This window comes from Malaclemys terrapin, chromosome 18 (assembly GCF_027887155.1).
Source record: "Malaclemys terrapin pileata isolate rMalTer1 chromosome 18, rMalTer1.hap1, whole genome shotgun sequence".
Taxonomy (NCBI): Eukaryota; Metazoa; Chordata; order Testudines; family Emydidae; genus Malaclemys; species Malaclemys terrapin.
This window is the reverse complement of record NC_071522.1, coordinates 2,846,450-2,859,501: the sequence shown is the minus strand read 5'-3', so window position 1 is coordinate 2,859,501 and position 13,052 is coordinate 2,846,450. Positions and strand designations below refer to the sequence as shown.

Here is a 13,052-nt window from a genome sequence, read left to right as displayed (position 1 = left end):
TACTGGGGTCCCAAGGGTCTGCTCCTACCCTTGTAACATGTCACCATGGGAAGGGGAGGGGCAGATCATGATGAAATCTGCAGCAAGCATCTTCTGACCTAAGCCCAGAGTTTCTTTCCCCCTGAGCCTGTTTGTTTCAGGAAAATTAATTTGAAAAAAGTGCTGCAGAAGCTCCCAGCCCTGCTATTGGCTCTGCCCGATACACCTCTGTATTCCTATTGGCTGAGCAAAGAATAGCCAGCGGGGCGGGGGGGGGGGAGGAGTGAGTGAGCCACATTACTCCTGGCTGGGGAGGCAGGGGGGAGTAAGCAGTGTGGGGGTACAAAACTCAGGGGGGCTGCAGCCCTCCTCTGCCCTACCTAAAGGGCGCCCGTGCTCTGTTTTAGCCATGCTGAGCTAGGGATGGCAGCTAGACATCCAGGAGGAGATGTCAGAGACAGGCCCCACTCTAGGGTGACCAGATGTCCTGATTTTATAGGGACAGTCCCGATTTTGGGGTCTTTTTCTTATACAGGCTCCTATTATCCCCCATCCCCGTCCCGATTTTTCACATTTGCTGTCTGGTCACCCTACCCCACTCTGATTCCTCTCTCCAAAGCACCTTGGGTAGGTATCAAATAAAAAACGTTTCCTGAAAATGGCTTCTTGTTTTGTGTGGATTTTTTCAACAGCTGAACAAATGTACAGAGCTACTAATACATAGTATTTTGTGCACTGGCACCCTCTAGTGTCCTGTCAGTTGCAAAACCATACAGCAGCTCGCCAAACCCACTGGCGCTCTCTGCTAAGTGGGTTGAACATAGTCCACCTTGTCCAGGGTCCCTTTCCTGCCTATGAAATGCACTTTATGGCCCACTGTAGACAGTTTCTGACCCCAGGTTTATGATGAGCCTGATCCAGAGAGGTGCTGAGCACCCAAAGGCCCATCGACGTCCGTGGGACATTCCTTTCGGGGTCAGGATTGGTGAGGACCTTGTGGTTTATAGTTATCACCTTTGTCCTGCTAAGGTGTGCTGAGAATATTCAAAACACCATCTTCCCTTAGCACCACGGGCTTCAGCAGCACCCCCAAAGTGACGCTTCGAAACACATGGAGACAAATCCAGACTTGTAAGCAGCCGAAACTCCAGCGAATTCAATGCAGTTGTATCCACTGTAACATCACTGGCCCCAGTGGCTGAGCTAACTGAAAAATAGGTGTTTCCAGCTTGGAGGAGTCTTATGGGGGCGGAGGGGACTCATTTGTGGTTCCTATGTCACTGCAGTGACCCCGGTCTTCAATCTCCAAATATACGTTTCAGAGTTTGAGCCAGTTCCCAGTCACCTCACTCCTGCATGCAGTCCCAGGGACTGCGAGGGAGAGAATGGGATGGGCTCCTGTCCTGGCTCTTGTGGTCTGAAACAAAGCTCCCACTGGCTTGAATGAATGCTGGCCCAGGCCCCAGCTGAGACGGAAACATGCCTTATTTTTGGTTGAAATCAGCAATGGACCCAGTAACTTTCCTGTTAGTTACTCATTGCCTCAGCTAGTCCCATAAAACAGTGAGCAGTGCAGGAAGAATCCTTAGTTTCTGACCGGTGTTCTGTGTACTCAGAAATTCAGTGAAGGAACAAGGCCTTGAACCCAGTTTATCTGTCTCATTTGACACTGAACTACAATAAAAACATTACAGTTCAGCCCTTATAAACGAGATGAGGAAAGTGCTGTGCATTTCTGAACAGGAGAAGCCTCTTCACAGACTCTCCCCAAGGTAAGCAGCCGGGTTAGCTACCCCAAGAGAAAGGCTCTCTGCCACAGCAGTAACTTCCCATTGCTAGGAAAAAAATAATTTCTGAGGAAGGGGCTAACAATTTAAAGGCGAGTCGCTTCTATTTTAACGTGGAGTACAACCAACAAGAAACGAATACAACATCCTCCTCAGGGCCCCACCTGCCCATCAGCTGTGAAGGGCCTTTCTGGGAGGGTTTTACTCGGAATGTGTGATAGCAATGTATAATTATCCCATGCTGGCAGTATTCATAGAACCATGACTCTCTATCCAACAGATCCCACCTGAAGAGATCAGAGATGGCCCAGAAAAGCCGCCTACCTGCCCCTTATGGAGTACCTGTCCTTGCAGTGTTACTTTTGCCGTGTCTAGTCACAGGTAAGCAGCGAAGAAAAGCTGCAGCATATTTGTCTGAGATTCTTAATATCTACTGATGCTCTGCTTGACACCTGTCACTGGGTGGTGTCCAAGGTGATGTGCTACAGCTCGATCCCGCCCGACATTTCCTAGATTGTAGTAATCGGTCCTAAATAGGCTATGCATAGAAAGAACTGATCTGCTCAATATGGCATCGTGAGCAACCAGAGAGAATGAAGAGGCTTCAGCGTTTTAAAAAGTGTCATTCACACTGAATGAGACTGGCGAACTCCAAGGGTACAAAAATCAGAGGACTACATTCTTTGAACAATACGTGAAAAACAAAAAGTCTGAATGCTTTAACTATCTAGGAGTACCAAACAAGAGAATAATGGTTTTTGGTTATTTTTTGTGCCCCGAGAGTGCAATTGCCTTTGCATTTTCAACTGACTTTTTCAGTTAATTAAGACATAATGGGGACTAGAGTCTTGAGCTTTGGAGAGAAATGACAATTTATTTCCCATAGGGATTATTTTTCCCAGTGAAAATGTCCTAAGGCTCCAAGCTTAGAATCCGACTCTGCAGTTCTTGAACAGCAAAACTCTACTGAAGCCAATGCAGACGTAGCTGGTGATCTAACTACCCAGTTATACTCACAAATGCAACTTGAGACAATCAAAAAAATTAGCACATAAAAACATGAGCATGAAAAATTGAGTACATAAAAGTGTGGCTGTGAAAACTGAGCACACACAGTATTTCAGGAGGGTGGAGTATTTGTCTTTATTGTGTCCTTTTGCTGGAGAGGCTAATACATTACAGCTACAGGCGAGTCTCATCTTACGCTGGGGTTACGTTCCGCTGTCAGCATAAAGTGAAAATCACGTATAGTCAAAATTACATTGAGTGTAATGGCAGGCGGAATCGCCCGCACTACAGGTACAGTATTTAAATTGTTATTTTTCTCTTTTTTGTTTTTGTTTTTGCCGACCGCGCAAAACTGAATTTGCGCATGTTAAATGCGCGTAAGATGAGACTTGCCTGTATATATGTGGTGGCTGGTGGGTTTTTTCTTCATGGCCCAGATTCCAGTGTCAGGGCTCTGTGTTTGCTTGTGCGTTTCGAACGCTTACAGCTTAGGACTGGCACCTTTTTATCTGGTTTTGTAAATCTAAATAAATAAAACAAAAGTTGTGCCTGAACAATTGTGGCTGCGGTTTTAGAAGCTGCTTTAGAAAATGAAGTTATTAGATTTACGTCTGACAACTCCATTCTTAACCTGTTCTCTGGGGCCTGGACATTGTTAGAGCGGCCGGGTAATTACAAATATTGTCCTGGCCTGTGCAAAAGGTACAGATTGTGAAACTCACCATGTCCATTTCCCTTCCCAGGTGTGGAGCTGGCTATAAACAATAGTTCAGATAACCAAATACTATCCACAAAGCCCGGCCGTGATGAGTCCCTGTGGTGCACTGTAAGTAACAACAGCAGGGCGGAGGAATTACGCTGGTACCGAGGAGACGGGACTGTGAACTTGAAAGATGGAAATAAAATTAATACCACTAACATCTGCATACTTCCAGTCTCTAAGACCGACAATGGAGTCAGCTTTACCTGCAAGCTGGTGCGGAACGAGTCCATTCAGATCTCGGTGACTCTGGATGTCCAGTGTGAGTTAATGGGAGGGCTGATTATGCAAAATAGCTGTGGGTGTGTGAGATCAGTGGGTTTAGCACACCCGTGGGCTGCTCACTAGTTGAAGTCCAGGCCGAACTGTTCTATATTCTTGTGCCTTGTCTTCCCTAAGAAAAAGTGTTAGCTGATGTTAGGTGTTCGCTAATGTGTTCAAAATACACTTTTTTCCTAGTGTAAACAAAACCTTCAAGCCAGATCCGACTTTGATTTAAATCAATGCGGGGTCTTTCCGTTTTCTTCAGTGGGAGCTGGATGAGGCCCTTGATTAAGAAGTAGATTTACTAGCTATTGTTGCCTCCTCCACCTAGACTCCCGCTTGAAAAGAGAGGGGAACAAAAGAATCAGAGCACAAAAAAGACCCGTCTCCTCTGGTATCTTCTCTGCTGCAGTGGCCACTGGGGGATGCTAGAGGAATATATCAAATCCTCCTGATGCACCTAAGCTCCAGACACCGGCTGGTGAGTGGCCTATTCCTGAACCAGGAGGAATGAGTGCCTGTGGCTATGTCTTCACTGCCAAAAAAAAAAAAGAAAAAAAAAAAGGGGTGTGTGTTTCCAGTGGGATAACTGAGGTGTGTTAGCCATCCCACTGTCAAACCCTAGGAGACACACGACACTTTAGCTAGGTGAGCGCAGCCATGGGCGGGAGATGTAGGATTGATGGCGCCTAGGTACATCTGCCCCTTGACTCCACTAGGATTTTGCAGCATGATGGTTAATATGCATTAGTTATTACGCTGTAAAAACCAAGCTTTTATTCAGTGAAAGCTGAAAGGTGATGCCTGAAGCTTTGATGACATAAAGGTGGCCAACTGTGCCTCCAGATGGAAGATGTCGTGTGATCAATCTCGCCCCTCTCCTTGGTGGCTCTGAATGTGTCAAGTTCCAGCAGTGCTTAGCAGTGCATGGGACAGCTGTTAAATAAGCTACATTCTGATCTTACAGTTTAGATTTCTGACTGTACTGATCTTACGACAGAATGAAATTTAACACCAGTACAGCTCGTAGGAAAGACTGCTAAAAGCTGTAGCAGCAGAACTGTTTGATATCGGTGTTTTGAAAAGTAGTCGGGACTCCCTTTTAAAATTATGTCTGGAAATTACTGTTCCTAATGATGACTGCCCAGTTTGTTCAAGTAGTGCTGTGAAGGGTTACAGAATTGCTATACATCATCATTGTTATTTGTGCATGCATCAGAAATGTTGAAAGGGAACTCCTTTTCCCTTAAATAGTAAGTAGGTGTTTGTGGTTCTGGTCACTTTGTAATTCAAATAACTGGTTGTTGTGAACAGTTCCTCCTCTCCTAACTGGGGAAGACCCTCCTCCAGTAGAAGAAAAGAATGATGTGAAGCTGACTTGCAATGTGAATTCCAACCCTCAAGCTGAAATGGTTTGGTATAAAGACAACAGCACCCTGACCCTGAAGAAAGATCGCTATCAGATATACCATACTAGTGAGGTCTTCCAGCTGACTATCAAGAAAGTAGAAAAATCTGACAATGGAACATACACTTGTGAGGCTAAATCTGTTCTCGGAGAGATGAGAAAGGAGTTCCACCTGACAGTTGAAGGTAACACTAATGAGTATTCAGCTAAGTGCATACCAACAATAGCTTGCCTTTTGTACCTGACTGGTTAATAATTATAAGGCTACAGCAGCATTAAATCCTTTTCCTGTTCCACCACTTATTTAAAAGTATTTGGAGAGTGTAATCTGAAGGGGCTTCATCTCACCGTCTGATCTCCTGAAGCCAGATGTGTGCATTAGAACTTTCCAAGCATTCCAGTCCCTTCTTTAAGTTCATGCCCATTGGCCAACTTGAATCCCAGCAATTAGTTGCCGTGAGCAAAATGTTATACTTTATACAGGCCCCAGTACAGCAGTGCAGTCCATACTGGCAAATCCTGGGGCCAGTGGAGAGCCCCATTTAAGTCGGCGAAGCTCTGTACAGTCACAGGACCATGGAGCCATTTGCAGCATCAGGGCACTAGATTATAAGCACTTTGGGGCAGGCACTGTCTCTTCTCTCGTGTTTGCCCAGTGCCCAGCACAATTAGCCCGATCCCGATGACGAGTGGAGAACTCTGGCACGACTGTAATGCAAACAATATATAATAACTTGTTCTTTTCCCTCGATGGAATTCAGTAGAAATTAGAGCAGGGGTGGTTGTAAACAAGACATTTTATTTGAAGTAAGTAGGGCAATGACACGTGTATGCTTTGAATAGCAGGTTGGGTCCAGGGCTAGGTTGAGCAACAGCTAGAAATAGGCTGACACGAAGCTCACTTGCAAATTGGCCGAAAAACTGAATGAAGTATAATAATTATAATTTGTGCATAGACAGCATGATGCAATCGAGGATCTCAGGCGGCTTGATAAATGTTAATTAAGCCACACAGCTCACCTTTGAAGGAGGATATTCTTATTCCCATTTTACAGATGGGGAAAAATGAGGTAGAACGGGGCGCAGGGTCTTGCCCAAAATCACAGCACAAGACAGCGGCAAAGACAAAACCAGAATTGAGAACTAAATCCAGGAGTACTAACTCTGGCTTCTGCTCGGACTGCTGGCCTCTCCCAAGAAGCCTAGTTTTTGTTTGTTTGTTTTAAAGATGTAAAACAATGTGAAGATCCTCTGCTTAATAGCTGTTGAGATGTTTGTTTCAAAAGCAAGAGGCTATGCCCTGTTTAGAAAGAAATCAGTAACTTTCTCTGGTCCCTTAATTGGGTTGTTGACACAAAAATAAGAGGTTTCAGAGTAGCAGCCGTGTTAGTCTGTATCCGCAAAAAGAAGAACAGGAGTACTTGTGGCACCTTAAAGACTAACAAATTTATTAGAGCATAAGCTTTCGTGGACTACAGCCCACTTCTTCGGATGCATATAGAATGGAACATATATTGAGGAGATATATATACACACGTATGGAGAGCATAAACAGGTGGGAGTTGTCTTACCAACTCTGAGAGGCCAATTAATTAAGAGAAAAAAAACTTTTGAAGTGATAATCAAGCTAGCCCAGTACAGACAGTTTGATAAGAAGTGTGAGAATACTTACAAGGGGAGATAGATTCAATGTTTGTAATGGCTCAGCCATTCCCAGTCCTTATTCAAACCGGAGTTGATTGTGTCTAGTTTGCATATCAATTCTAGCTCTGCAGTCTCTCTTTGGAGTCTGTTTTTGAAGTTTTTCTGTTGTAATATAGCCACCCGCAGGTCTGTCACTGAATGACCAGACAGGTTAAAGTGTTCTCCCACTAGTTTTTGAGTATTTTGATTCCTGAGGATACATTTGAATTGTATCAATTTACAGAATACAAAGGTGCCACAGTAGGGATCTGGTGCATATGTTTTCATAATAATCTACAGCTATTTTAGGGCTGCAGTTTCCCACCCCTCATTCTAATAAATCAATGGTTTGCTGGCTGCAGGGCTGCCCACAAGCCGTTCTCTCCTATCTCTAGAACCATCATAAAACCAGCTGTACTGGTGGTGTCAGGAAACACTACCGCACAGTTGTTTATCCTTACTCTGTGGCCATGGCCTGATGGTCTATCCCAGGGGTGGCCAACCTGGGGCTCCGGAGTCACACGCGGCTCTTCAGAAGTTAATATGCGGCTCCTTGTACAGGCACCGACTCCGGGGCTGGAGCTACAGGCGTAGAGTGACCAGATGTCCCGATTTTATAGGGACAGTCCCGATTTTTGGATCTTTTTCTTATATAGGCTCCTATTACCCCCTACTCCCGTCCCGCTTTTTCACATTTGCTGTCTGGTCACCCTACAGGCGCCAACTTTCCAATGTGCCGGGGGGGGGGGGGGGGGGGGGCTCACTGCTCAACCCCTGGCTCTGCCACAGGCCCTGCCCCCACTTCACCACTTCCCACCCCCTTCCCTGAGCCTGCCGTGCCTTCATTCCTCCCCTTCCCCCTCCGAGCCTCCTGCAAACCCCGAAACAGCTGATTGGGAGGTGCGGGGACAGGGGGGAGGCATTGATTGGTGGGGCTGCCGGTGGGTGGGAGGTGCTGGGAGCGGGGTGGGGGAGCTGATGGGGGGCTGCTGACGTATTACTGTGGCTCTTTGACAATGTACATTGGTAAATTCTGGCTCCTTCTCAGGCTCAGGCTGGCCACCCCTGACCTAGCTGGAGAACCTGCTGGAGTGGCCACCAATTAATATTTCCAATTAGTCAGTAAAAATGTCTGGCTGTTTGTTGTTTGCTTCTTTCTTTTTGAATGTTAGAACCACATGAATATCTCATGCATTACAACAGTTTTTGACCTCAGGTTTTAGCATAGTTCAGGTCACTGTGTAGATAGGGACAGGATGAAACCACTTGCTCTTTTTTGGACATCTCTAAAATGACTTGCTTTATAGAAGTGTATCAATCTGTTCAGTATCCAAATGGGTGTTTTTTTCCCCTTCCAACAGATAGAAAACCGGTTTTTCCCTTGGAGGCTATTATTGCTGCCATCGTGGTGGTTTTACTCACTGTAATTTTTGGAATTGTGGCTCGAAGAGAAAAAATATTGAAGGTAACAAAAACATCAATGAATCAGAAAACATCATAATGAGCTTGGCACAGCTACTGTTAAGAAAAAGCTCTGTTTAATCTCAGCCTTATTTTTTGAGTGAGGGGAGGAGTGGCTTAACACAATACTTCTGTTGCTTCTTGGACTCAGAAATTAATCCGGAAAGGTTTCATATACAGTTCATATAATGGGGGTTTGTACACTCAGACACATGATTCTCTTTAATGTGGGGGAGTGCATAGGTGTGTGTTGTTGTGAAAGAAGCTATTGAAATTTGCCCTATACAGAAATGACAAACTCTGAATGGTCACCCTACTTCCTGTGTATCATGGATAGCCTACATGAACTACAGCCTAGGCTTATGCTGTGGTCCTGTTAAAGCTTGCACGCTATGGCAAGGCCAGGCTGGCTTACTACACAGGAGACTCTGAAGTAAAACAGTCTGTTGGATATTCAGGAGATGGCACTCTTCTCTCAGGCCAGATTACCCCTTGGCACAGCACCTTCAGCGCTCCCCCTGCCTACAGCTGACCTCGTGTTTTCTGTACAAAATGAAACTTTTAACCCACTTTTAACTTTTAGGCGCCTCTAGAACATCAGCGCCCCTAGGCACATGCCTACTGTGCCTAACTGGAAATCCGGCCCTGCCTGTACTGATCTCATGCACCCTGGCCGGGTGGCAGATGTACCATCTTTCTGATATCAAGTTGGAATCCTTTCCAGCCCTGGCATTTTTCACAAAAGTACAGGTGTTGTCCTGTCTGCTTTCCAGTTTGGGCAATCATGGTGCGTCTCCCTAAATGACTCAGTTAACATCTGCACAGCACTTTGAAATATGTTGTGTCCTGTATTGCCCTGCAGTTTTCTGTCCGATACTGTTGTGTAGTGTTGCTGTATACTGTTTTGAGAACTGTTATAACCCGCCCCCTGAGGTGGCTGCATATCAGTGGGAGGTAAAGTGATTCCTGTATATTCCATTTGGGGCCAGGTAGGATGAAAGGATCGGTACTAATGTATGTTATGAATATACTTAGTGAAAGTCTTTCATTCTGAAATACAATAATGACAAGATTGTGTTGCTTGTGTTTATTTTTAGTGCTTCAAAAAGACAAAAAAAACACCAAGTGAAACAGCTCTGTAAGTATCTGATTTTGATACAGGCCGTCTATCGTAAATGGATTTTATAATGAAAGCCCCTCCTGCTGAGTTCCAGTTTAGGGTGTTTGATTCTCTTAACACGAATAAGTGGGAGGCAGTGTTGCCAGTGCAGAAGCGCATGGGAGGACTTAGTGATGCTTTGTGCTGTACATTATCAGATGCTTAAGGGACGCTTTCTTATCCTTTGCCAGTTTCAATCAGTACACTTAAAGGTGCTGCTAAGAGGAAGACTACATAGTATAAAAACCGAGGGCAGGCAGCATGGCTCTGACACTGACTTGCTGAGTGACTGAGAAAGTCACTCATTTTTCATCTGTTTCTGTCTCTATAATAGAATATGGAGTGGAAACAATCTTACTTCCTTACCTAACAGCAGTGCTGTGAGGCTTATTCTATTAATGTTTGTATAGTACTTTGAAATCTTTAGATGAAAGGTGCTACAGTAATATAAAACATTATTAATTATTATTATTATTAATGCAGCTAATATTAGTAAACACCATGGATGTGGGTTAATTAGCTTGTGATACAGAACATTTCATTAGCTGTTCTGTAACATATGCAGAATACAATAGGTCCCCAAGATCCATATTTTCCTTCTTTAAGCCTTGGCAGCCCACATGAAACAAGATGATACTAAGACAAACTAAAAATGACCAAGTCTAGGTCCTCTTTGCTGTCAAAGCAGATGCAAAATAATGCTGCCAAAGTATTATTCTGGCCAGCGGCCTGCACCTCCCCTTTCCCCTTCGTAGATTACTTGTACCGGGGGTATTACAACCCAGTGGGAGGAGCAGCACGGAGAGTAAAGTACTACTCCCTGCAGATCACACCCCCAATCCAGTTTGTGGCTCTGTCCATGGATGATTATAGAGGGTGAACTCTGGGAGGTTGAAGGCGAAGTGAGCACCAAAGTTGTCCTTTGTAGTTTGCTTCCCTGCTACAATATTTTGGACATGCACTTTGGCATAGCTCAGGGTGAATTCAGACCACTTTGCTTTACATCAGACAGTGATTTACATCTATCCTTTTCATTTTACTCCAGGTGAAGAAATCCTGAGGTTACTGTGTGCGCCTAAGAAGTACCATCTGTAGCAGGACATATGCCCTTGTGTTAAGGGATGGGATTAGCCATTATGCATTGCAATAGTTACTCTAGTTCATATAGTTCCTTCTATATTTATTGTTATTTTACACAATGATCCTTTCAAAATGTAAATGGTTCTTTATATATGTTGATTATAACCTACTGCTTTGAACACATTCCTTCTGGGGAGGGGCAGGGGGAGAGGATGACTACATTGCTTCCTTTTGGTCTGCCTCCATTTTTATTCCTAAAGGATGTTTGCATGTAATCAGGATCATTATTTCTTAGGAGTCTGTTCCTGTTGATTAGGCCCCAGTGGAAGTCACAATGAGTTGCCATGGAAATGATTATGTCGTCACAACCCGAAGAGCTTGATGTCAAGGGCACAAATACCAGTAGCGGATAATTTGTTAAGAACGGGAAGGCTTGGGGGCTGAACAGCTCAGTGGTTAGGTAATAAGAAAGAAAATCTCTCGTATGCTGGTTTAGCTCCCTCCATGGCCCACTGTGACCAAATGTCGTTTAATGGGTCTCAGTCCAATTCCCAGGACATGGTCATCAGCACAATGGGCACTCACTCCTTTTCTCCTTTGCTGCTAGTCCCCTCAGAAAGGCAAAGACCTGAAGCGCCCGCAGGGACTCACCCCTAGAGGTGGCCCCTTCCAGCCAGTGTCGAGGCACTCAGGTAGTACAGTAGATGAAGCCAGCACTGCTGCTGCCTCCACTGTACCCCCTCGTTTGGAACAATGGATTTCAGGGCCTGGGGCGGTCGCTCGAATACCTTTTACAAACACTATGTTAAAATAAACAATCGTTTTAGAATCAATTCTCCAGTAGTAAAATTGAGAGGTCATCTCCTCTTCCCCACTGACCATGAGATATACCAGCAGACAATTTTTCACAGGAGTCCAGCAAACCTTTAAAGAGTCATCACAATTTGACTCGGTACACATACCCCATATTCTATAAATTCCAGTTTCTGATGGGCAAATATCCTTCTCAGAAAGTGTAAAGATTCTATTACTCAACAGGAAGGAGTTTCTCAACCATTGTAAACTTGAGTCTGTCCTTGATTGATGGAGTGACACTATCCCTGCCAATTTAACATTAACTAGCTTTCAGAGAACATTGTAGCATAATAACTTTAGTACAAACAAATTCTCTTTATTACACACAATAATTTAAATTGCTTTCTATGCAATGAGTAATCCCCTTTACTAAGCCTGACTAGCTATTTTTCACTACATGACTGAAAAGTGCTGTATAATGCTATGAGTTTATAATTAGTTTATTTGCATCTGAATTGCAGAGATGCTCAGAGCCTGCAGCTCCCACTGATCTCAGTGGGGGTTGTGGACACTCACTATCCCTGAAAATCCAGACCTAATTCCAAAGCCATCAGCTAGAAAGGGAAGCCTTGTGATTCTGTTCAGGGAATGAGAGTAGGTTTCTGGGCCAGGTGAAAGGGTTCCATCCTCCCTATGCACCACTGGGATATGCTCTGTGAGGCCTTACTGGGCTCCAGCTTGCAGGGGAATTTTGGGGGTGAGACCGGACCAACGAATCTGTGAAAAAACAGAGTGATGGTCTAGTCTCCCCTTGAAATACAAGTGCAGTGGCCACAGGGCCTACCTTGGTACTGAGGCTGTAGTTTTGGTTGTGCAGGTGCTCTGTTGTCACCCCATTGGATGGGGAAAGATTTCTTCGTACCTATCACCACCAGTCAGACTGGTTACGCAGGCTGTTTGCTGGGGACAGGGTTTGCCTTTTCCTGCACCTGTCATTAACTCAAAACAGAAATATTGAAATCAGATGTTGGGAAATTAAAAGGAAATTTAGCAACAGCAAGTTCCTGACACAACAACCAAACTGCACAATCTAGTGAAATACTTTGCTTCTGAATAAAGAACCTCATCTACTGACATAAATGGGTAATCATGGGCAGATTTCCCCTTGAACACTTGAAAAAGAAAACTCGGGAAAACAATTAAACAAGAGATGGGGAAGCATAAATATACCCCCAAGAGATACAAGCTCATAATTTTTGCAAACCACACATTGTCTTCCCTGTCAAATGTTATTTCACTTGTGTAACTACACACCCAAATCATCAGCACTGTGACAGGTGCAAAGACCCATCTCTGGATCCAGAAGTCATCGAGTTAACATCCAGATTAAGTCTCTGATACCCTTTACCTGTACAGGTGAAAAGAGTTGAGGCAGCGCTCCTCCTGCTGAGAGCAATCAGGAGCTAAAGGGTGACATCAACGAGCCCTATAAAAGTGGCTCACTGAGCTACAAAAGAGGAAGGTTATCAGAGAGTGACCTGTGTTGGAAAATGTGGTGGCAGGGCAGTAATCTGAGACATCAGATTATAAGGAACTGTTGTTTTTTTAAATAATCTATGTGAGGTACTTTGATGTTCTGTTTAAAACTCTGGGAATTTGTTCAAAACT

At 44.5% G+C, this 13,052-nt stretch overlaps 1 protein-coding gene across 1 annotated transcript; it reads left to right on the top strand.

Annotated features, from left to right (window-relative positions):
- Positions 1–1,989: 1,989 nt before the first annotated feature.
- Positions 1,990–11,422, top strand: TMIGD1 (transmembrane and immunoglobulin domain containing 1). The gene is given in 7 exon segments (XM_054008456.1): positions 1,990–2,024; positions 2,026–2,147; positions 3,518–3,796; positions 5,113–5,391; positions 8,251–8,354; positions 9,448–9,488; positions 10,555–11,422. Coding segments are annotated over 7 exon segments (864 nt in total). The 3' UTR covers positions 10,559–11,422.
- The last annotated feature ends 1,630 nt before the right edge of the window (positions 11,423–13,052 follow it).